Below are 25,817 nucleotides of genomic sequence, written 5' to 3' on the forward strand. Positions count from 1 at the left end.
TTTGTGGCCATTTTAGCCCTTAACTGATATTTGATATACGATAATTTGATATATGTGTTAATTGATTATACCAAATAGTAATGGTTACTTGCAATAATGATGCTTTAATGTGTCTATTTGACGATTATGATTACTTTCATAATGACTATGCTTTAATTACTCTTAGTTAGTAAAAATGATTGCTTCCATTATAATGTTATATGATATGCCTTCAAATGATGATTATGAATTGTTTATATTTTAAAAAAACACTACTTATGATTTATTGATTATACTTACCCCATTCTTGAATGTGTATGGTGTGGCTCCCTGTTTTATATTTCTATCTAATGTGCTCGATGTGGTTGAGGGAGTCATAGTCACCTACGAGTCAAGAGCTACACAATGTACCACTCCCCATCATTCCCTATTTAGCTTAGATATATGCATGTGCACATGTACATGCTTACACTTATATGGTATACGCCTCTAGGTCTTCATTGTAAAGTTTCCAGAATTGACTATCTTGCAAGTAGCCATTTCCTTGAGTGGATATGTTTATTTCTGTTTTGCAACCTATTTAAGCTCAACTTGCTCCATAGCCTCGACATATTGTTTGACTAATTTTCCAAGTCTCCCCAAGATCAATAATTATCTAATGCATTTCAACATTCAAAGCAATGGATCCATAACTTTGACCCACATGGTTTACAGTAAAACTCAAGGAATTATTTACCCAAGTTTTTTAGTGATCCATTATTTATGTTTTGCTTTGCATGTCTACTTTTGTAAAAAGTGTGTCTGACACCTCGGGCCTATTTGTGAGCAAACAATATCATCTAGTGTCCAATATTATTTCACAAATGGAAGCTCCAAATTTTTGCAAAGAAATAGACTACATCACTTTTAACCCATGAAATTGAATAAAACTACTTATCAAAATGTCATTAGAAAATTGGGAAGTTTTGGACCATCCATATATGTGCAATTCTTGACAATCCATCATCCCACAATCAAAATACAACTTACAATAATGTGCATACCTTTTTTTAGCACTTACAAGGTGATTCGAAATGAATTTGGTACTTCCAATGCTCCCGACTTCAATATAATTTAAATCCAGCTTTAGCTTTTTACTCAAGTACATCCCTCTGCATGGTTTATTGTAGATCCTTTTACTTTCAAATGATTGTGTAGATTTGTGATTGTCGTTTCATATGACTTTATCTTTTCTGAGTATTAGTTACTTTTTGAGTTCTTGGTGTACTATTTACCAATCCAAATTTCTACTGTAATTTGTATTCTATTCTCTTTTTCTTTTCACTACACTGTATTTGAAACAAATTCAAAAAGGAGTTAGAATGCATATCTGCAAGGGTGTCAACTACTTAATCCGTTAGCATGTTTGAAGAGTTTCCTTGCTTGTCACTCAGCAAATATGTTTTTGGCAAAGAGCAGACACAAATCATTAGATGAAATTATTGGCTGTCTATGGTACAAGAGAGGTATCTCCATGAATCCTTAAATAATGCAGCACATGCTTATCTTACAAACAAGAAACAGGTAGACAGGTATGGGTCATAATTGCATTGACCACATAAACTAATACATCAGACATCAACTCAAGATATATTTGATACAACATAGAGTTGATTATTTTGTCCTCATTTTGTTTAATTTTGACACATCACCAGCTTTAAGGACATGAGAAATTGTTAATACAACTGAAGCCATCTAATAAAGCATTCAACTGTTAGCAGAAAAATTAGTTGAGCTAAAAACAAAGGTTTTATTCTGCATGATCCAAACAAATTCAAGGCACCAACGATGGAAAGCAATTGCTTTACTACACTTCCAAAATTGTTTGCTGCATGATAAATAAGAGAGATATATAGGCATAGGATTATAATAAGCTTACACAAAGTTTAATAGGGGAAAACATATAAACATCAAGGCACTTCTCAGATCTTGTAACATGAATGTGAAAATCTGTATCTTAACTGAATGATACTAGAATCAATCTTCGTAAGATGCATCCAAACAGCAAAATCATGAGCCTCCTGTAGAAGACACATTTTTATGGCTTGCAAATGAAAGGTATATATTCCAAGCAAGAGCAATAAAATTGGCTGCAAGAACCTGCTCAGCCCAAAAATAATATTTAACATCAGTAAATGAGAATAGACATTGTAAGAAGGTAAGATCTGAGAGTGGATGGTAATCCATCTCTGAAATCAAAATGAATATAAACATGAAACCTGAAATTTCTGTGGAACAACCAGGAAATTCAGGAACTGAAAAGGAATCCACAGTTTCCAGTTTGCCACCACTGAAGCAAACCACTCCTATTATTCACAAAAAACTCTGATTAACATAGAATGCATTAGCAGGTTCAAACAGAACTTGAAACTTTATTTGAATAACATCTACTTAGTGTATGTACTCTGGAGTATCAAGGAGAATGGTATAAAGGAATTCACTTGTTTGAGCTTGGGGACTATGTCTGCTGGGCGGCCCTCCAAGGTCAGCAGCGAACAGAAAAAAATGCCAATAAATGTAGGTGCAAACAAGAACTATTCATACATCCAACAACAGAGAATTTCTTAATAAGCAACTGTGATCTTGGATTGAAGAAACTCTTATAAATGGATATAAAATGAGTCTTTAGTCAATGCAGTATGTCATCAAGCTCAAGCACACATTAAAAAAGAAAATTAGCAACCCTACTATAAACAATAAGTATACTTACCTGATCAAGCAAAAGCCTCAACCCTGCAGTAGAAGCTCCAGATCCTGATATTAGTTTACTTAGCGAGAGGTACCTACAAAATAAGTTTTCACATAAATGGCCAGTGAAATTAAAATTCTACATTTTCCTATAGACTTCTAATACAATCTACCATAATTATCTCCACTTCCCTGCAAGTGCCCCATTAAAGAAATGACTTGGTGAAACTACACAAACAAGACAAACAGGAGAGTTCAAAAATATCAGAATGCCAAAAGAAACAGAAAACCATCCGAATGCCTTAGCATATAAATGATTCACGAAGCATTCAGTAGAGCATAAGTGCTATAAGATGCATGCCTCAAAACAATTCACAAGAGAAAGCTAAAGCCAACATAACCCGCTTTGGAAAGTGAAGAAAACCATGTTAACAAAATACCCTAACCAACAAAAGAAATGATATGGGTGAATGATGACTCGATGAAAAAAACTGACCTTTTTTTATGAGAGATATTGTGACATATCATGTTCACGGTGTGAAAGGTTTGGTAATATCAAATTATTGCAGTCTTAATAATAGGTTTACTTGATAGCTAACCTTCAAACTCATAATACCCACTGAACTCCTTATCACGTAATTAAAAATTGGAAGTAGCTCTTAGTTTCTACTAATACAATATCCTTCAAATGCTTAATCAAACATTACATATTGAGATCTTTTATCTTGTTTTTTAGACATTTTTCCTTCTGAAAGGTGAAATATTTAGAAGTTGCAACCTGCCAACACATCTGCAAATAATTGAAAACAATTGTCACACAATGCTAAGAAATCATATCACAGATCCGTGCAATCAATTTTCACTGTGAACTGGATCACTGACCATCACTTACGGGCAAGAAATCATCTCTAAAACTTTGCTCATAAAAAACAATCAGCAACTTTCCACAAAAAAATAGATGGAGGAAATATTGTTATGCTAAAATCTTCTGGTGAGAGTGGGAATCTCTCACAAGAGATTTGGCACCATCTAAGAATGCTGCAAAATGAACCAAGATAAATGAACCCTCCAATGGGACTGCAGAATACACAAACAAAACTTTCAACTGCTGCAGACTTGGAAATTTCCACTGCTTATCAATGTAATGGCCTGCAATTGTCTGAATACAGATTGCAGATGTTCTGAGAACCATGAAGTTTAACTTCCAAATTTCATACCATATTAAAGAAAAAAGTGCTTAATATCAGAAGTATACACTTATATTTCAATGTTAGAGGTCTCATTAGTTAAATATGCCTTCTATCAAGATGCTACAAAAACTTGTCCAGTACTGTATAAGTTGAAACACTTCAAGAATCTGGCATCACCCTGTACAGAGTAAATTTATTATTTAAATAAGAAGAGTAAATCAGAATAAATTGCCAACAAGATCAACAAGCAAGCAATGCACCTGTATGAATTAACAATCACTCCATCAAAATAGTGTTAATCGTAAGACTTCACCATAAGCTAAACCATAAAGCTCGAACTCAAGCAATGGCCTGTTATGGTCTTAAAATTCATTTGGACTGAATTTTAATTTTTTACACAAACATTACCTTGATTTGGCTAAGATCAGCTAATGACATGCAAGATTAGCTTCAGTCCCATGTTGGCAACTAGTAGACTAGATGAACCCTTCAAGAAATCCCACGAGAAGCATTTTCTATGAGCCTCTAAAACCTGGGGTAAGCATTATAAGGCCATGTATATGTAATAGATAGTTACACAAAAATAAATTATAACCCATTTATTCAAAATAAGTGTAGTGATAATAAGGTAGAAAAAGTAGAGATGGTTTTTAAATCACAGGCAAGCCAGACACCAATTTGTATATGAGATGTCCTTCAAAAGCTCACAAATTTCTTTGTATTTGCCTCCTTAAAATTGAACAATGAAAACACTGGAAGTAAAACACAGCAATGATGTTAATATTTCACATTTATCAGTTCTTCAATTGTCAGAAATACATCCAAATATTTTTAGCAGTAAAGATGTAGAAGACACAAGAAAGAAGGCAAAGAATCTACTGGATCTTCTTCATGTAAAGTGGAAAGATCATCAGCAACATCATCTTCAATCTTCAATTGCTTAAAAAACTACTTGCTTGCAAAATAAAATGTCTGCAATTTTAAGTCTAGAGAGCCCATGTATAGTTAATCTCTCCTCCAGAAGTGTGCTCAAATTATCAATATCCACTACCCGCCATCTAGAATGACCTGAATGTAGTCCCATATATTACAGGATTGTTGGGCTTTCAGCTTAACATTTTTGGGTGCCATCCTAAGTGATAACAATTTTTGTCCCAAAAATTTAAGGACATCTCTAAATTTGGGTAAGAGGGTTAAGAATAAGTTTGGGTTTAAAATCTACATCCTCATTGTTTGAAGCCTAATTTTATGGAGTTAAAAACTAAAAAGTCAGAGCAAGGGGTACTAAGCAGATTTTGAAAGTACGTCTGAATTTCAAAATGGAGTTGGCATGTCGGAGATTTCCCTGATTTTGCAGGATATAGATCAGATGTCAGATTCTCCTCATTTTGGTGGGAAGTTTCCTTTTGCAGCTGCACCTACAAGCAAAAATTAAGGGAGATGGCTAATTCTGCAGGTGGAGCCAATTATGGACCTGATTAGAGGCATGTTTTTCCTTTAAGGATATCAGAAGTCTTGTAATTTTTCAGTTCTTTCTTTTCCCTTTTGTGTACAAAATGAGGATTGTATTGTAACTTTCATTTCTTGAATACTTTAACAACATGCAGTTCCTTTTAGCTTAATAAAGAACATCAAGAGTTTCTTCTTATGTCCCATCTACTCTTGATGAATGAGTTAGCTTGTTTCCTATGATTTGAGTTTGAATCCTCTAAATATATGACAATAGTAAAACATTAATGGTGCAAGAACATTCATGCTAGATGTAGGTGATAAGTTGTGTTGTTCTGGTTTCAGTAAGTTTAAGTGTGAAGACTTACTTTTCCATCAGGTAAAAGCTGAATCCAAACCTTCTTGTTTAATGCTAATTCATCACATGTCTTGTTTACTGAGTTGTGAGCAAACATAGGTTCTTTATTGCAGCTGATTGTGATAGTGCAGCAGATATGTCCTTTATTTTTTGGTGAATTGCCTTTCCAGTATGCACATTTCAGTTCTAAAACATTTCTATCCCTTTCCCTCGAAAAATTGGTAGTTTTAGAAGATTCCAAAGAGAACCAGCCCTACAATCTGGGGGTCTACTTTTATTATAGGTCACCCACAACCTAAAAGTTGTCCCATGTATCACAGGATTGTTGAGCTTTCAGCTTTACATTTTTGGGTGCAATCCTAGGTGATAACAGCTTCTGTCCCACCAGGCTGGCAGAAACTGTTATCACTTAGGATTGTCCCCCAAAATGTTAGGCTTAAAGCTCAACAATCCTGTGATACATGGGACTACTTTCAGATTGTAGGTCACCTACAACCTGACAGTAGTCCCATGTATCACAGGACTGTTGAGCTTTCACCACAACCTGAAATACTCCCATGTATTACAGGATTGTTGAGCTTTCAGCTTAACATTTTCGGGTGTTATCCTAAGTGATAACACGACCCACATAGGTAACATCTACTTCAATGCCATAAACCAAAGACTCTTGTGGATGAAAATCCAAATCCGCTGTTCCTCTTAATTTGAATTGTTTCTCTTCACATGAATAAACTGTCTAGGCCTTTAATTACTCAAGCATTGGAATTAGCAACATGACTGAGTGAGCATATGGCAAACTTTTGTCATTCTCTTCACATGAAAAAAACAACCCATATTTTTAACCACTCACAGGCAGATAAACTAGCTACATGTGTGAGAAGGAGTATGGCAAACTTTTGTCAATATCTAGAATGTGCAGTATGAAAAGTCCACCAGTCCATGAGATCCTCCATTGTGATTGTTTTCATAGGCTAACACATGACATCTGTCTAGATTCTATTATGAGCACAACTTCAATATGATAATTTTGTCTCAAACTAGATAGCATCATCCAGAACTTCATTTTTGAACCTCTATGAGACTTGCCTTATGACAGCTTAGAGTTACTCCAAAATTCAGTATGGAATCTTATTAGCAAAAAAGAAACTCCATGTTAGAAAAATCACATTTTCTCCATTTATAATCTGTATGCATTAAAAATAAAGTCATTTTTTCAGGTGAGGTTGAATTCTGACCCCATTCTCTCTGTAAACTATTTTGACCTTGAACAAAAAAAATCTATATATCAATATAAAATAAGTTCTACATGCTTTGGGATATATTCATTGAAAGAAGTTTATGTCATTTATTATATATTCTACATATTTCATTTTTTTGGACCTTTAACATTACACTCTTTATGAATGTGGCTAATATGATAATAAACATGGCTCATAATTATATTACATTGAAAAAACAAAAATGTCCATGAAATCCCTGACAGTCAGCTTTGTTCCTTTTTCATTCACCAGCATCAAGAAGCAAGATACAGGTGGGGGCCAGCTTCAGTAAAATATGAGCAGAGGGGCCCTCTTTGAGCCCTGCTTCTGGCATAAATTTCATCCATGTTAGGAAAAAAAGGAGCAAGACTACTGCAAGTGGAATATCTATGAGCCAAGTTGATGGGGAAGTAGGATCTTTCAAGCTTTCTGGCCTTTCTGGAGATTGCCCTTGTCTGCGCCTTTAAGATCATAAGATGGATAAAGCTCATAAGGATCTGTATCAGTTGGGTCTGCTCGGTCTCTTCAATGGCAGAGGATTGTATCAAAGACTAGGTGTTCACTTTGTGGAATGACAACGAAGAGTTGGTTTTTTGGCCTGGAGAGCACATTGTGGTTATATTTAAATCTCTGAAATCTGAGGATGATGCTTTGGATTTGGATATCCAAGAGAAAGGAAGCTTTCAAGTACTTCTCTCCCATTAAAAACATCAGGCATCCTTTGGAAAGTAGCAGTGTCAAGACTCAAAGTTTGGGTTAGGCTGTCTGATTTGCCTCTTTGTAGAATGATTTGCCTCGAATGTTTTTTAAATCCATCAACAGGTTTGTTGTCCAGCTTCCCTATCAATTCCTTGAGTCTCCTGCTTTATGCTCTGAAAGATTCATTTTTCCCTTGCTGCATATTATAACTTTCTGTGACTATCTTGCCATCGTCCCGTAGGAGTCTAAATTCCTCCTCAAAGGCGGTATGGAGGTCATTCCATGTGGTCTTCTTTGTAGCCTCCAAGTCTGTATACCAATCAATAGCCATACCTCTTAGTGTGGCAGGGAACGCTTTTAACCATTCATCCGCATCATTTTCTCCATTGGCTTGCCATATGGTTATACACGTTTTACAATGATGTGCAGGGTCCTTGGATCTTTCCCTAGTACATCGAGGGAGTTTTTGTTCGTCTAACGCCCTTCTCCTTCTACTCTTCCCTCCTACCGGACACTCCCTCCAGGCATGAGGCTCCCTCCTGCTCAGAGGCTCTCTCCTACCGAGCTAGATTCTTGGGTCCTTGGTCCAATAATATCTCCTTCCCCTTGTGATTCTCCTTCTGTCTGGCTGAAGCTTTGTTCTTGTCGATGCTCTCTTCGTGTAGGGGTTTTAGGATTCTTCCCCCCTTCCTTCCTTCTCGATGCTTCTTCGATTTGATTTGCACTTTGAGAGTGGTTCACCAGTCCCCTTAAGTGGCGACGTCTTTCCTCCTGTTAGTGGAGATGCAGAGTGCACAGGGTGGCTTCCCCCTTAGTTTCTTCTTCTAGCACTCACCTGGGCTATTTATTTGGAAGCAGGGGCATGAAATGTTTCAGTGTCTAGTTATCTTCCTTGGATTGTCACACTCCTCTAGTTGTCATGTCCTCCTTTCGATGAACTATTGGAGCACTTGTTATCTTCTTTGTTCTCTTTCCGTTTCGACTCTTTCTTCCTCCACACGTATCAAATTCCTTGCCAATAGTCGAGGGGTTGTCCAAGTAGATCGTACACTGCTAGTGATACTAGAAGCTTGTCCCGTACCATGCTCTCTGGAATTGTTCTCTCTCTCGGGCTTCCCTTGCACATACTAGTCGACTAAAACTTCCTAGGCCACCACTAGATCTCGTGTCCCCTGAACTTCTCTTGTTATTTCCTTCTCTTCTCCGTTACTGTTTGTTACTTGTATACATGGTAGGAAGTGTCTTCCCATTGCTCCATCCCGCCTAGTTGAGGACCTCCATCCAGGTTTGAACTTAGGCAATGACGCCAAAATGTAGAATGGTTGAGAATGCACAATTTACAGAATAATATAACATGGATTCAATAGTACCAGCAAAACATTCATTACCAGAATATCGGATGGCGAGGAAATGTTATTACTTTATTGATTACCAAAAACATGAGTACATCATCCAGATTCCAAAGTTCTTATATAATGGTCGGTTGGTTGGGAAACCCAACAGAAGCATTCCCCCACTTCCTAACTACCCTCTCCCAAGAAAGCTTAACTAGTTCTAATTACAGCATTACTTTATTACATACTACAATCTTGAGTTCTAAATTTGATGTCTCTAGCAGCCATGGGAGCAGCTTTGCATAAGTGTGTCGGACTGGCTACCAAGGTAATCACAACCCTTCTCGTGCTATTTTTACACAGATTCAGATACTAAGAGACTTAGATCTACCTATATCAAAAAAAAATTGCATTTTTTCAATAGAGGAGATCTAATTTCAGAATCTGGATTATGAAAATATTCCTTTTCAGTGCTAATCAGTTTGGTCTTGTAACTCAAGGTCTACTAGAGCTGGGGTGCTTATTCAAGCTTTTTTTCTGCCAACAAGGAAGATCCAAAAGCTCAAAGTGGTTTCTATACTTAGGTAAGAATTCTTGTACTTAAAAACCAATAGTGGTTATTGATTCATGATTCTTGTGCTTCTTTTAAATGTCAAGCAGCTTCAAAAGGGAAAGAGTTTGTGGATTGTGCTCCCTTTTGGGTGTCATCCCTGATCAAGTGTAAACAGCTGGAAGGCCTAGAGGAAGACATTGTGAAGATCAAACTGAGCTGGTTATATAAAGAAGTAAGATGACATCAAAGAGGATATAAAGGTACCAGAGCTGTGGTTCCCAGTTCTGGATTTATGCACTTCGGATATTGATGAGGATAGAGAGATTTCTTGTTCTCTGGCTTATCCTTACATTGATGCCAAGAGATTTAGCATGATAAGGTTGGTTTGGGAAAAAAGTTGGGTAAGAGCATGTCATGTACCATGCCTCCTAGAGCCAACCCAGAACCTCACTTTAATATATGTTAAATATGAAATAGTCATAAATATATTAAGAACAAATTTTTATATCCTAAATTAAGGCACTCCTGCTGGGCCCATGTGCCCTATCCTAGAAGTGCTAATTTAAATGTGTTTGGAGGTATTTTGGTTAGCAACAAGAGGTTTCAACAGAATTCCCAGTTTAGCAGCACCTGCAAGGCAAAAATCCTAGTGGACAAAAGGAGGTTGGAACAATGAAGGTCCCCCTAAATGTAATGACTTTGTTTGGCTAGCTGAGCAGGTGATCTTGCTTGGAGATGATTTGGGCTTTCCCTCGTCAATTTTGGTCTTATATTTGTTGATGGCTTAAGAGTGCTGCCAATCTGGGTGTTTTTATGAAGAATTGTTTTCTGTCACTCTGTGGCATGACATGAGAATTGTGGGTGGAAATGAGCTAGCGAACTTTTTTTGGGGGTAGAGTTGTCTTCTCAATGTGTTGGAATAAAATCAAAGCTGTTATCTCTTCCTTTTGTAAAAGCCATTTGGTAAAGATCAAAAAGAATCTCACCCCTTTGCAGACTACTATTTGCAAGAAATGATGGCTCAAGATTTCAAGCCCCCCATTAGCAGTTTAACAGTTAAAAATAAAATTAGAAATTCAAGCCCATAGTAACCTACAAAGCTAGATGCTTTAAAATTGAATTTTGATGAAGCATCCAAGGCAATCCAAGGCTAGCAAGTACCGGTTTTTTTTTACTTCATAATCATTTGGGTGATTTTGTGAAAAGAGGCTCTTTTTTGTCAGCATTAAAACTAACAATGAGGCCAAAGCTATAGCACTTCTAGAAGGTGTCAAATTGCTAAAGGGCATAGGCTGCTATTCCCTTCACATAGATAGTGATTTGCTTATCATTATCAATGGTTATAAAGGCAAAGGACTGGTAGATTGGTGACTTCAAAAAATTACATAAAAAGTAAGCCTGATTCATAGAAGCCTTCCGTGTGCTTCTTTTCATCACTGTTTAAGAGAAAACAATGCCATGACAGACAGTCTTGGGAATGCCAAGGTAGCTCAATACTTGATTTCATCCAATGTTGTTATAGCAAGTAGCGACTGGGAGACTGATCGCCTTTTAACTTGTGAGAAGAGGGGAATTGCTTACATGAGCCAGTGCCATCATTTTGCTTGCTTAAGTAATTCTTTCAAGTGCCTTATGTTTTGACAATCTGTTAGAGATGTCAACTGTAAGGTCATGCATGGTATGTTGACGTTGTATACTTTGTTATTGAATGGTTTTTGCATGTGAGGATAGTTATATGGCAATCAGTACAAGTTCAAATAGCCATTGCCTTTTTTTTTATCAATAATAGGTAGTATCTTATCAATAGAAGAAAAAGTTTACATTTTCCAAGTGCAGTATATGGCTGTCTAGTACTTAACAAGAAACCATTGCATTAAAACATCTACTTGACTATCATCTATGATCTAAGCCATGTCCCTGTACATTCAAAATGGCTATACTATAAACAAAAAAAATTGACCCTATCTCAATAACTCCTACACTACGAAGCCATCACAGCACCAACTCCAAACCCCTACAAGCCAGAAATATAAACAGACAAAGAAAGGCCATTACAAAATATGTACTGTCTTCAAAAAAAATCAAACGTTTTTGCTTTTCCCATAAGACTATATTCTAGTAATTCTCTGGCTCGAATTCAATCTCCCTTCATGTCCTTTTTAATTCTGTCCTGTGCTAGCTTCAGTTCTCTGATTTCCAAAAACTCAAGCAGTGACTCCCACCCTATAAGGTCTTCCTCATGGCAAGCAGCCCTGTTTTTGAAAACACCCCAGACCAGGAAAGGTTGAACCAAAGGCCCAGCATCGCCAACCATTCTCCAATCACCATCATGCACTCAGACCCACACCCAGCTTGGCCATTGCCAAGATGACATAGGCCACGACACCATTCCACCTTGACACACTCGTTCACTACTAGTTCAAACCAAGTTCCAATGCCCACAGAAGAAAGTAAGGCAATATCAATGTTCCTATGCTCCAATTTCATGAAGTTCTCCCCAAAAATTAAATCAGCAATCTGCCATAAAATAGGCTCGTCGATCTTAAAAATACTCTTCGTCCATTTTGCCTGTTGCTTTTCACAGACAAGTGAGAAACTAACCTCCATCTCTCCTATAAGCCTTCCACCTCACACTACACAGTCTGCAAAGTGAAATATGCCAAGCTCGACCTCCTTGGAAGTTTAAACCGTAGTGAATGTGTGCTAAGGGTGCCATCTCTGCTCATGATAACACTGCCCACTGTCAACATACACAAGTTCCAACTCCTCGTCAATGCTACAGTAATCTTCATACATCCAAAATAGCCACTGTCTTTGATTTGTTGAAGTATAGAGTTGGACTGTGTAAGATGGGGGATGATGATTGCAGCAACAGCAGACAGGAGGAAAGGTGGAAAAGCAGGGATGGTATTGATGAGCCATTAAATGGTGTGGTAATTCTAGACATTATTGTACTTGTACCTTCAAAATCTCTAGCTGGAATAGCCTTGAATTTGTAAAAAAATCCTTGGTGCTAAAAGGTTGTCAAATTCTAGGATGTCAAAGATATGCTTCACCAACTAATGACTTTGTTGCTGAGGTTGAAGGTTGTGTGGGAAACTTAGCTGTGCACAGCTCGGTCCTTCACTAGTTCCTAGTGGATTATGTGGATCACCGTGGAGCAGCTTGGAATGGGCAGGGTGTGTCAGTGTCTAATGTTATAGCTGTGGATTTGACAGCATCTGCTAGTGATGCAGTACACCTCAGGGTAAGATATATGCAAAGATGATTCTGCGGAGATCTAGTATTATACGTTGAAATAGGTTGACTGTTTGGGGTTATCAAGTGCAGTCACTATGCCAAAGCTAAAAGTTTAGGGTGCAGATACCTGCGTGAAACCCCCTCATAGAGCCTGGGCTTCAGATTATCAAAGGTATGGATGATGCTTATGCTGTTCCAGGGAAAATAATAAATAGTTTCTATTTGCTATTTAGTCTTCATAGTTTTTATTTGTATACCCATATCAAAATGACGATGAGACTTTTACTACTGGTCCGTTCATTATTTAATTGTCAAATGGGGTGGCACAGGTCACTAGTACATCAGAACACATTTCCCTAATTTTGAAATTGTTCTTTGCTTTGTAAGACTCAAAAGGTTCTCTTTAAAGTTGATAGCTCCCTTCCCAAGTGTTTAGCCTTGCATTTATGTGTTGTTGTGTTGCAAGTGGTAGTAAGTGAATCATACAAAAAGGTTTACAACTTAATAAGGTGTGTTTAATCCTCTTACAATGTAGTTGTATCAAAACTGTCCTAAACACCTTTTGCATTCCTAACAAATTTACCTTAAACTAGGTGAAGACAGTTTTGGATGAAGACAGCACTACAAAAACTGATATTTTGTGTACATAGATACATAGCCTCTATGAATGAAAATTTTAAGACCATGTTGGTGTCAGCATGAATGTTGATGATATTCCTATGGGGGAGATTGTTGACAATTTGGCTAGGTCAGACAATTTGATGTTGTCATTTATGGCAACATATCAATCACATAAAGAAAGCAGAGCATGAAGATGAAGTTATGGCAGTTAGATTTAGAAAATTGTTTAAGTGTTATATAGTTTATCTGGCAGAACCGTTAGAGTTTTGATTGGTGAGCTTCATAGGCATATTATGGACACGTGCGGAGTTAGGTACAGCTACTAGAGACTGTGATGATGATGTGTGAAAGTTCGCAGGACAGTACGGGCAAAGTTATGATGAATTTACCAGTTACAACAGACAGACAGTGATAAGGAAATAGGTATTTTGGGTTAAGGAATTATTTTGTTTACAAAATAATTACTTCACTAATTAGGGACAACATCTTAGATGTTAACCCTAAGTGAGCGAAAGTAAATTTTGTATTTTGATAAAGCGTATAAAGTCATGAAGGCCGACTGGGCAGATATTTGAAAATTAGCAGGGTATAAAGGAAGATTGCTAAATGTGAAGTTAAGTGTGAGTTATGTGATATTGATGTAATGTTTTTGAGTTGCAAATTCTTATGTATGATCAAAGGAATGTGAATTGTGATAAAGTTTTGTGAAGAGCAGCAAAGGCAATATTAGATATTGAAGATATCAACAGTAGTACAGAGGTTTTGTATCTATCTCTTTGTAATAGAGAACTTTATTGTATATTGCATGTTTGGGCAATGGGCTCATCTTGCATACATTTGTAATTGTATATAACTCCTAACAGGGCTAAGGCTTCTAACAAGGCCTAAGTCCTCTAAAAAGCACCGAGATGCTATATAGATGTAATAGACTCCTAACAAAGTCAATATCTTTAACCAGATACTTTTGATTAAGGGATCATTTTGTGGGTGCCATCCCCACCAAGGTTTTCCCTTGCTAGGGTTTCCCTAGTCAACAAAATATGATGTTATGAGTTATCTTATTGTATGGTTATTTTTACTATTCAACATAATTAGTTTACTTTCTTATGCAAGTTATAAAGTTATTAAAGATATCCAGTATTGGGCAAAAGTTTTTGAAATACTGATTCACCCCCCTTCTCAGTATTTCTTATTTTGAAGAGGAGTATACTCGCATTGTTGGAGATATGATTTGGTAGTTATGTGTTGCATTCAAGACAGTCTTTGTCATTGATGTCAACATACTTGTTAAACTGTGAAGACGGCAGAGTTACAGAGGAAGAAGTGTTTACCACGGTTCAAGGATTGAAGATCAACTTATGTGCACTTGAGGTTATGTTCTACAGTATGTCTAGATGCTACAACTATGAGCGTGTGCGGAAATATGAAGATTGGACAGAGTTATCAGGATTTTATTGAAGGCAGCTTTCAGACAGCGTTTTTGGAAAGCGGGTACTATTGTTTTGATTCTATCTCCTCATAAGGATGGAATTGGCTTAAGCAGGCTGAAACAAAGGTTGAAGACATGACAGAGATGCCTTGGTTAAGAAGGCATAATCAGAAGATCATCGTGTGGAAAGTTATGAAGACTATGAGCCGAAAGTTTGCTTGTAATCTTGTAAAGATGTAAAATTGTAATGTAACATGTATTATAATATCTTGAGATTGTTCTATATTATTATTATTGTAAATTGGGAAAGCCGCAAGGCTGACTCAAAAAAAATTTTAGGACTTGGTTTAAAGAAAATGTTATTTCCTTGTGGAGTGTGGTTTTTTATTAGTGAGATAATTGTACAAACTTGAATGTGAATATCTTTTGATCAGAGCAAAGATTGATGTATTGAGAGCTTCAGAGGAACTGTATTGGCAAAGGAGTTGTTGTTTAGTCAGTCCAGAAATCTTGGATATTCTTATCCCGAAGATTGTCTAGTGAGAACTATTTCTCAGGCTATTTGGACAGTGGGTTCAGTTGTCCTCCTTTCAATTCCTAATAGGGTTGGCAGTTGGCACAACTCCTAACAGGGTTGGAATCTCCTAACAAGGATTCAAAGTCTCCTAACAGGGACTCATCTATACTGATTATATTTCATTGACTCCTAACAAGGTCTATCCTCCCACAAGGAACTTTTATTTAGTACATCATCTTGTGAGCATTATTCCCATCTGGGTCTTCCCTCTATTCAAGGGTTTCACTAGTTAACATATATGATGTCATTGTACATGGTTATCTTTCTATGGTTGTTGTAGCTACTGTTTACATATTTCAGAATTAATAAAGATATTAAGAGTTGTTTTAAATGCATAACTGATTCAACGCCGCCCCTCTCAGTCATCTTGGTGGCCTTTACTTTCTAACAGTTAGATCATCAATTTGAACATGTGTTCCAATGGAATTGTAATGTCCCCTCTAAGATTCTTTAGAGATTGGGAATGATTTATTTAAGTTCAATTGCATGAGATTGTTTCCATTGAGTCTTCTTATACTAAATATAGTTTGGATAATAGCAATATGCTATTTGCAAATATCAACTTCCTTGCTTATATTGCAAAGATAAAAAAGTGATGGAAATGATCTTTTCAAATCTGCAAATATTCTTTTCACAATTGCATACACATTCCTTCACATATTTATCTATATATTTATTTTCAAGACCTGTCACAGTTCTCGCTTCTATATCTGCTTGATCGTTTTCTTCTGTATCTATAGATCTTCTACTTTATATATGCACAATCTTCTCTTCTATCACGAAATTTATTTTATACCTGAAATAATCTTTTCTTTTATATATACAAAATATTCATCTTTATACCTGCCTCATTTCTTCTTAAATCTTCTTGTGCCTGAATGATATGACTTTTTGTCTTACAAATAATGCTTCTCCCCCTTCTCTCATCTTAAAAATCTATATTTATATCTCCAATCTGTGCCCTCCAAAAGACATACCTCTCTATGAAGAGTCTTCACTTAGTTCAAAAGAATCCTTACTATTTTTCTTGAAAGATACTTCAAAGTGAATTGCACCTTTTACAAAACAGTATAAACACAGAGTAAGGTCATTAATTTATTTGCATCCTTTCCAATGTATCCTTTCATCAAGGGGAATCAACTCCATTAATACAAAAGACTTCCCATTAGCCTATATTTTAAAACTATGTTGATTCTCCCAGGACATCAGCTGCTTTCTTCATATTTTAAATGCTCTATATCATATTTGAAGCACTGTTCTTAGCTACGTATGTGACAATTTAGTCACTACAAACTATAATAATGTATGTTGCTCTATTTTAATCGCTGATACAATCAAATTAATTTATGACTATAAACATCGAAGCTTCGGTATCTTTTCTTTCCTTTCTCCTCAAAAATCAGTTCAACTTTCTTTTAATAGCTGCTTCTTTTAGACCCTCCCTTTCAATCTAAGACTCCTCTTTGATACCTAACTCTTATTCGGTTGTGCATATCCACAGAGAAATGAATTCCAAATTATGTTCTCCCTTCTGATCAATGCCATGATCAATTCTAATGTCCATAAATATTATTTTCTTCATCAAATGGTCACATCTCTTGGGAATCAAAAGACATATCTCTTTTGTCATAAGTGATTGCATCTTTCCATGATAATTACAGTAAACATTAACCAATCTGATAGTTAACCATTAGCAATGATTACCAAGGTACCATTGCTATCCATCCCCTGAAGATTCTATCTGATCATCGATGCTCCATGCTATGGTTACACAACTGATATGTACTCTGCTAAGTTGGTGTTGGTGCCTATCAATGTGGGGTATCATCATTACTGGTCAACACTAACATAACTGATATTACTTTTAACTGATTGACATATATACATACAAATATATGTTACGTCGCTGATGCTTTTTCTAATACATAGTTCTTCGTAGTTTAATCGGTATCACTACTTGTTGAATTTTCATTACATTTCTCTGTTAACTCTTTTGGTTCCCTTTGTTCTGCATTGTTATGATCTTGATGATTACCAATTTGGTTATCGATAAAGTTGTTGCCATCATAGATGGAAAACTCGTACTTGGCAAAAACTCACCAAGCCTAAAAAAATTGGGAAAAAATCAGCCAGTTTTTGAAAAACTCAGGAACTTTAAAAAACACTTAATTTAATTCGAAAGTCCTTCATTTTGCAAAATTCAATGCAAAGATGCATCCAATGAGTTAATTAATGAGAACAAAAAAGAAAGAAGCTGAGTTTAGATATATATACACACAAAGTGGGTAGAAAATCGCATTCTCATGGGGAATGCTGGTGGCTGGGAGCAAAATAGTAAATAGTTTCTATAAAACTAAAAAGTAAATACATCATTACAATTACATCTTCCTCTTCCCAGCTCTACTAACAAATAAGGGAGAGGATCTACGGGGTCTAGTCCTAGATGTAGAACACTATGCTGGGCATGACTATGCCGCCACTCGAGTCCATCTCCAATACTTTGCAATCACCTAGCAAGCACTTGGAAGCCTCTTTTTCTCCTCCACTTGCAAACCAAATTGCTGCAAACAAAAAACAATGACCAAAACTGCCATTTTTTGTGTTTTTACGCAGGACAGGCATAGAAGAGATTTTTAAAAAAAAATCAGAGAGCTCTTTAAAAAAGATCACAGAGATTTTTGGAAAACTCGCCGAGCTGAAAATCTCAGAAAAAATTTGGGACTCGGTGATTAGTCCACGTCCAACTATGTTTGCCATTCTCTATTGATGACAGTTAATCCTCTATAGCTTTCTAGTCATATGTGTTAATTCTTTCTGATATTTATTGTTCATAAATCTATTAAATCCGAAATTTGTCCCTTGATGGCTAATCACTGTCAACATTTGATCATTAATAGTGTCAATGTTCCCACTCCAATCATTTTACTGATAGATGCTTCATCGATACCCAAAATCAATGTTTTACTTGGCAACTATGCACATGTGCTTTAGACTTCTTCCATCTTGTTTGTCGGTATAAATCCTTCTCATCCTTAGTTGATATTTGTAATTTTTAGAGACTGTTACTTTATTTATTAGTTACTAGTTTATGTTTTAATAGATTAATATTATCATTTATTACTAAATCTGCTTTCAGAAAGGGGACATCACAGGATTATAGAAAAGGTGGTTGCTAGTCAGGAGGTAGTTGTCTTGTGTTCTGACCTTACTAAAATTCAATGACTGAATACTCAAAGATCATTCTCTGGCAGAATGCCATGGAGCTAGTATAAGTCTGTCAACTTTATGGCTCTAATGAAGAAACATTTAAATGCGCAACATTTTGGTCAAGACTTGGCCTTGGATGCAAATAATCTAAGGGCAACTTAAGAGATGATAGGTTGGAAATCTCAGGCACTTGGACCCTTCATTATCTGCCTCCTAGTGGTATAACTAGAGCTAAACGATCCTCTTCAATATAGTTTGGAGTAAAATTAAACCCCACTTGAGTTTCAAATGCAATTTATTGATTCCATTTTCTTATATTTAGTTCTTGATATGTTCTTTTGCTAAGTTGCTAGACTCGCTCCTACACCCCTCCAAGTCAGGTTTGATTCTGCACAAATTCCAGTCCTTGTCAAATTTGTTGATAATTCTGCCACGGTCAACAAAATTCACTGCAAGTTCTGACAGAAGGATCCAGAAAAAGTTTGCAGTGAATTTGGTTTCCACAGGACAGACCCAGGCCAAATTCGGTCCAAAAACAATTTGTTTGATGTTTTTTAAAAGTTATTCTTGCCTAATTTGGTCTATTTGACCCTCCAATCCTAAGAGTGACCACTTTAAAGGCCAAAAAGATTGTTTATATGTCATTAGTGCATTTGTGAATGAAAAAGAAAGCTTCTTGCCTCCGTTGCTGAACTTTCTTGTTTGGATTCCTCAAGGAGTGCTGATAGGTGGTTGATGCATGCTCTAAGCTTGTTTGTGAGCTATTCCTACATGGCTGTGAGTGTGAAGAACTCCTCAAAGACATTGAAGAGGGAGATTTCAACAAAAGAGGTAGAGTTTTGTTTATACAATTTTTTTTGCTTTTACAAAATGAAATGTGCTCTTTAGTTTTAGTTTGTTTTCTCATTTTCGTTTGTGGCTTTGTAAGTTGTTTGTAGATTTCATAGAATGGCAAGTTTTTCTAGCATCGGGAACTCCCAATTCAAAACATACTCATGCTCTCCACTACGGAAATATGTGGAAATGGTTCAGCAAATGCCAGGTGCAGGAGGTTATGTTTGGATTTGCAGCCATTGCAAAGAGGGATTTAGTAGCTCTTATAGTAAAGTGAATATTTGTGCATTATCTCTCAAAAAGGCATTAAGTTTTGTACAAGAAAGCCAAGAGTTGATGGGGTGCTAACTAAAACCATTCTTGCAAACCATATTGCGAACAAATATATTCAATAGCAAAAACAAGCAGATGAAGCAGATGGGAATGCACATGTTCACCTTTGTAAAAGTCTAGAAGTAAAACTGAAAAAACATTTATGGCTTCAATTTCCACTTCCAATGATCAACTCATAGAGGATCATCCATTCCTGCGTGTTCCTCAAGAACCAATTACAAATAAGATAGCAAAGGGGCCTTGGAAATATCATTTTGGAATGAAGCTGGAGACATTGCCAAGCAAAACATAGCGAGATGCATCTATGCAATGGATTGGCATTTAATTTTGTTTGCTCACTATATTGGCAAAAATGGTGAGATCAATTAATGAAGCTCCAAAGGGGTTCAATGGCCCTAGTTATGAGAAGGTGTGCATGACTTTATTAGATACAGAGAGGTGAACCATGTAGAGGTGAACTATAAAGCTCATCAAGGATGCATGAATAGAAACAAGTGTGTCCATAGTATCCGATGGATGGACAGATGCAAGAAATCCTATAGTCAATGTTATTGCAATGTATAAAAGAGATGCAATGTTTTGGAGAGCAGTGGATTGTGAAAGGGAGGGAAAGACAGTCCATTTACCATAAACATTATCATCCAAGCCATTGAGCAAGTTGGCTTCTGTTAAGGTTGTAGCTTCTGTCGGATTGATTTTATCATGAGTTAGCTTGTTGATGGTAAATCATCTTTAAGATAAATATCTTATATATATAATATATAGTATACATTAATATAATAATATATTATATATATGCTTAAAGATGAGTTATACATATGGTTATTTATTAACTAATGATGATTAACTATGGAGACATGTCTCCTCCTCTCATATTTATGAGTCTTCAAATCTGCATTTGGAAGACATCAATCACATTGGCAATGTTACTATATTTGCAGAAAAGATCCTACAAAAACAACATGGTATCAAAGCACCAGGCTGCAAATGTAGAAAACCGCGAATAAAAAGATGATAGACTTGGATATTACTTTAGTGCCAGCCACTAGAAACTATTGTGAAGATAAACATGGCGGACAAAACAAGGAGATTAAATTAAATGGAAAGAGACACCAAATATAACATCAAATAAGGTGAGATGAAAATCTACACAGTTGAATCAAATAAAAAAATACTAGACTAGGGTCTACAAAATTGAATCTCTGAGAGTCAGGACAATGCACAGTCTTAAGAATTCACAAAGCCATTACCCATTCAAACAAAAAGCAAGACATTTGATATAATTGGAACAGCGTGAAGCGGGTGTAGCATCTCGCAGGAGATCTTGAACAACTCAGATAGATCCACAGGGTGTTGCTCATGTTAAACCCTATAGAAATGGTGCAGCAGTTTGGACACCCAAAGATGGACGGTAGAGAGACCCAGAGCATTTTCCCAGGCACACCCGACGGCCTACCCCATAATGGTGCAAGCTTCAGATCATTCCCACTCACGTCTGCATTCTCTCTTCCCTCTCACTCCATTAATGGCTCTAAGTTAATAAGAGGGCATACAATAAAGTATGATGTCGATTACACATGGAAGAGAACATAGAAATTGTCATGGGCAACGAAGGAAATTGTTATCGCCACCATGGGAAGAACAATTGAAATTAATAAGGACGTGGAGTATGTTCTTAACAGCAAGTATCACGTGAGGATGGGTACGAAATGAGTCATTCCAAATAATTGTATGTATGTATATGTATGTACATGTACGTATGTGTATGTGTATATATATATATACATATATATATATATATATATATATATATATATATATATATATATATATATATATATATATATCTGAGTGGAGTGAAAAGAACAATAAAGAAAGAACTTCAAAATCCACCTGCCATATAGTCCAGATCTCATTGTCTGTACATGGTACCCTAAAACAAAAAGTAAGAAGATGAAGCTAATAGCTCGGATTTTGAGGGAGAGAATAAAGGGCCCACATCACCATCGGGCAAAGGTAAGATTGAATGGTCACCAAATTCAGAGGTATGCCTCATATAAATAGGTAATGATATGTATATTTATTGTTGCAAATACAATTAGAATGTTAGATATTTGTTCTTACAAATAGAATATAAATGGTAATAATTAATACTAAGGTAATGGACAATGGCTTCCATAAGGTATGCAAATTATTATTTGTACTTTCTCTTTATGGAAAAAATATATATTGTAAGTGTAGATTAAAATTTATATATTAAATATATGTATATATTTAAATATTCATTTAAATTTTATATTTATTTGATCTATACTATATTGGAAATTATATAATGATTAATATGAGTTACAATGTGAATCGTGATAATATTAATGAGAAATATAATTATGTTGTAGGAGCTATTTTGCCTTGATCTTTCTTCAAAGAATATTCTTGAAGGTAAAAGAGGAAGATTAAGAAGTGTGGCTGAGTTTAAGAAAATGAAAGGACATGTTGCTTCTACTATTAAGCTTAATGAATGTTTGGAGCTTCAATGGATGAAAAGAGAAAGTTGGAACTTAGAAAGAAGTCAAATTTGATGTGATGCAAAAGTGTTCAAAGATATAAGAGTGGGAATTTTACATTGCAAGGGGAACAATAACCAATGTTTCATTCCCACTTGAACCATCTTTAGTAAGGAGATGTTCCATGACCCTCATGGGCAGATAAGTACTCGTCTAACGATGTTCTTGCAAGAAAAGAAGGTTGGTACTTTACACATGCTATCAAATATCGTGTAGAGGAGAATTCATTAGTCATTTGATGATCAGGATAAAGTGAGGATCTTGAAATGAATATCTTTAATGATTGAGATTATGAGTATCCTTCTACATTAAGAGGGAGTATGACACTTCTTCGAAGGAGGATTAATACTCAGGGGAGTCTAGAAATACATGTAGGTGACTGCATGATGTTGATGGGCCTACTCCTCCGTATATCATGAGGAATGATGACTTATCACCAGAAAATTAGATATCGGATTCAGAGTGAGTTCAACAAGCATCCTTGGGTGAAGAGAACTTTTGAGGAAGTAACTAACGGACCTGACTTCCCAGGATCGATGTCGATGTCCAAAGGGAGAATTTTGAGGTGCAATCCTTTGTAAATGATATCTTCTCTATGAGGAGAAGTTCTAAGTGAAATTCCTTGTAATGCATTCTTCTTTGTGAGAGAGAATTGAGGTGAAAGCCTTTGTACCGCCCTCTGACTTGGTTCATGGTGGTTACTATTTCACATATGATAAGTAATGAAAGGTGACAATCTTTCATTGACATCTATAAATAGAAGGTAACCATTATAAGATGACGATCTTATAAATGGTCGACTTGTTATCATGGTTCTTTGGGCCGAATTTTGTCAGACACCATGATAACAAACAGTTAGAAGGTAACCATTGTAAGGTGGCGATCTTACAAATGGTAGACCTGTTATCATGGATCTTTAGGCCGGATTTTGCCAGACACTATGATAACGAACAGTCCAAAGGTGACCATTGTAAGGTGGCGATCTTACAAATGGTAGACCTATTATCATGGTTCTTTGGGCTGGATTTTGCCGGACACCATGATAACCAACTTGTTATGGTTCTTTGAGCCAGATCTTGTCGGACACCATATAGACCACACTTACAGTGGTGTTTTTTTAAAGTTATGAAAATTGCTTCAATTGTGTGTCATGAAATGTGAGGAATTTGGCCTCATAGTGAATTGAATATCATACTGAGATGATATCTCTTCTTATTCTTGACAGCATAATGTGTTCTATTAATCCTCCCTAGCTAAGAGGGAGTGTTAAGGTTGTAGCTTCAGTTAGACTGATTTTATCATGAGTTACCTTGTTGATGGTAAATTATCTTTAAGATAAATATCTTATATATATAATATATTATATATGTAATATAATATTTATAATATTTATTATACATTATATATTATTATATAATAATATAATAATATATTACATATATGCTTAAAGATGAGTTATACATATGGTTATTTATATTAACTATGGAGACATGTCTCTTCATGAGACATGTCTCCTCCTCTCATATTTATGAGTTTTCAAATCTGCATTTCGAAGAAATCAATCACATTGGCAATGTTACTACATTTGTAGAAAGATCCTAAAAAAACAACAGCTTCCAAAATGTTGTTAAGGTAACAACTAACAATGCCAAAAATTGTAGATTGTTAGGTTATTGGTTGAGCACATTAAACACATTTTTTGGGCACCTTGTGTTGTCTACTCACTCAACCTAATGCTACAAAAAAATGGCAATAAAATTGAGTGGATCAAAAAAATGTATGAAGATGCATAGGAGATCTAAATGTTCATCACAAACCACCATATGATGCAAGTCATATTTAGATAATTCTCGAAATTGGATCTCTTAAAGATAAGTTAAATTATTGAAAACTTATAAGATTTTTAAGACTTAAATTTGGTAAACTTTTTATGTTTTTACATTTTAATTTATTATTATTTTAATTTTAAAATAGGTTGGTAGAGTCGATTTTCCCTCCAACACTATTGCTTTGAGGCAACTTGTGAAGGTTAAAGAGGCATTGTCTAGTATGGTAATTAGCTAATTGAGGCATATGGAGGGAATCTAGTAGTACAAGGGCAGCTTCCATTAAGGCAATGACACTCAATGACTCTTGGTGGGATAATGTTGAGTACCTCCTAAGGTCCACTAAGCCTATGTTGAGCATAATCCAATACATTGACATGGATAGGTCAAGCTTGGGTGAGATATATGATGGCATGGACTCCGTGATTAAGGATATTAAAAAGATCATAAATGAGAAAGAGCAAGATCCTGAAAATACATTCTTCAAGGAACTACAAAAAATCATAGCGAAAAGATGAACAAATTTGACCACCCCTACTTGCCTTTGCATTGAGCCCCAAGTACTATAGTCAACTGGTCCTCAAGGAGAGTACCACTAGAGTTACCCCATAAGCCCATAGAAAGATCTTGAAGTTGCTCATGGGTACAAGGTAGCCCTTCATACTCTATCTCGATCACATATAGCCTATGTGAGGTCTAAATTCATGAGATCCGCAAGCACCAATGATTGTGGTCATGAGGCTCTTGAAAACAAGAAAAATGTTGATGCTCATAAATGGTGGTACTTCTGTGGAGAAATGTACCAAGACATACAACCCATTGCCATCAAAATTTTGACACACGTTCTTAACCCTTAAGATTCTAATTTCTAAATTCTTGTTGATAAATGTTGAATTTATATTTTTTTAAATTTTATTCAAAGCTTTTAACTCTCTAATTTCGAAATTGAAAATCTTGATAGGTTTCTAGCTCATCATCATTCGAGAGGAACTAGACCGCACATACTCCTTCATTCACTCAATAAATCGCAACAGACTACATTCCAAGAAGGCGCAAGACTTGGTCTATGTGCATTCAAACTTGAGGCTCGCAACACACAAAGACAATGCATAAAAAAAGGGAGGTGAAGTATTAGAATGTTGGACTAGAGCGTGCAGAGTTGGAAGATTTGATCACCTACCTTGAAGCACTTCCAATTGATGATGATGATCACAAGCTACCTAGTGATGTTGAGACTGCTCCTGAGGCTTGTATTACTAGTACCAATGCTTTTGGCACTATTTGTGATTCTAAATTGCAACAGCTGAATGATGATGATGATAAGCTTGATGATTTTTTATGTTATTTGACCAGTTATGGCTGATTATTAATGTTGACATTATTATTTTTGAACTGAAACATTGATATGGTGGTGTATTTTGCTATGTTGCTTTAATATTAGCGCAGTGGTGTATTAACTTATTTTCTGCTGCACATATATACATATAAATATTTTTTTTTTTAAAGTGTATGGATGAACCCAAAACGAATCCCACACAACCCAAAAAGAAATGAATGAATTTCAAACCCAAATCAGAACCGGCAACTTAGTACTTTTGTTATGTCTTGGTTTGAATGTTGGCATAGGCTAGATTTGTG

The 25,817-nt window shown here is 35.9% G+C and overlaps 1 protein-coding gene across 1 annotated transcript in view; it reads right to left on the minus strand.

Annotated features, from left to right (window-relative positions):
- Window positions 1-1,748: 1,748 nt before the first annotated feature.
- Window positions 1,749-25,817, minus strand: part of LOC149536242 (Peroxisomal membrane 22 kDa (Mpv17/PMP22) family protein) — a 39,005-nt gene continuing 14,936 nt past the window's right edge. The window contains exons 4-7 of the mRNA XM_089804376.1: window positions 2,729-2,801; window positions 2,460-2,552; window positions 2,238-2,324; window positions 1,749-2,118 (exon numbers count right to left, since the gene is read on the minus strand). Coding sequence (XP_089660502.1) covers window positions 2,029-2,118; window positions 2,238-2,324; window positions 2,460-2,552; window positions 2,729-2,801 — 343 coding nt within the window. The 3' untranslated portion in view covers window positions 1,749-2,028. The remainder of the gene's footprint in view (window positions 2,119-2,237; window positions 2,325-2,459; window positions 2,553-2,728; window positions 2,802-25,817) is intronic.

The sequence above is a fragment of the Cupressus sempervirens genome, chromosome 10, assembly GCF_028749045.1.
Source record: "Cupressus sempervirens isolate cs-2001-9-10 chromosome 10, ASM2874904v1, whole genome shotgun sequence".
Classification (NCBI taxonomy): domain Eukaryota; kingdom Viridiplantae; phylum Streptophyta; class Pinopsida; order Cupressales; family Cupressaceae; genus Cupressus; species Cupressus sempervirens.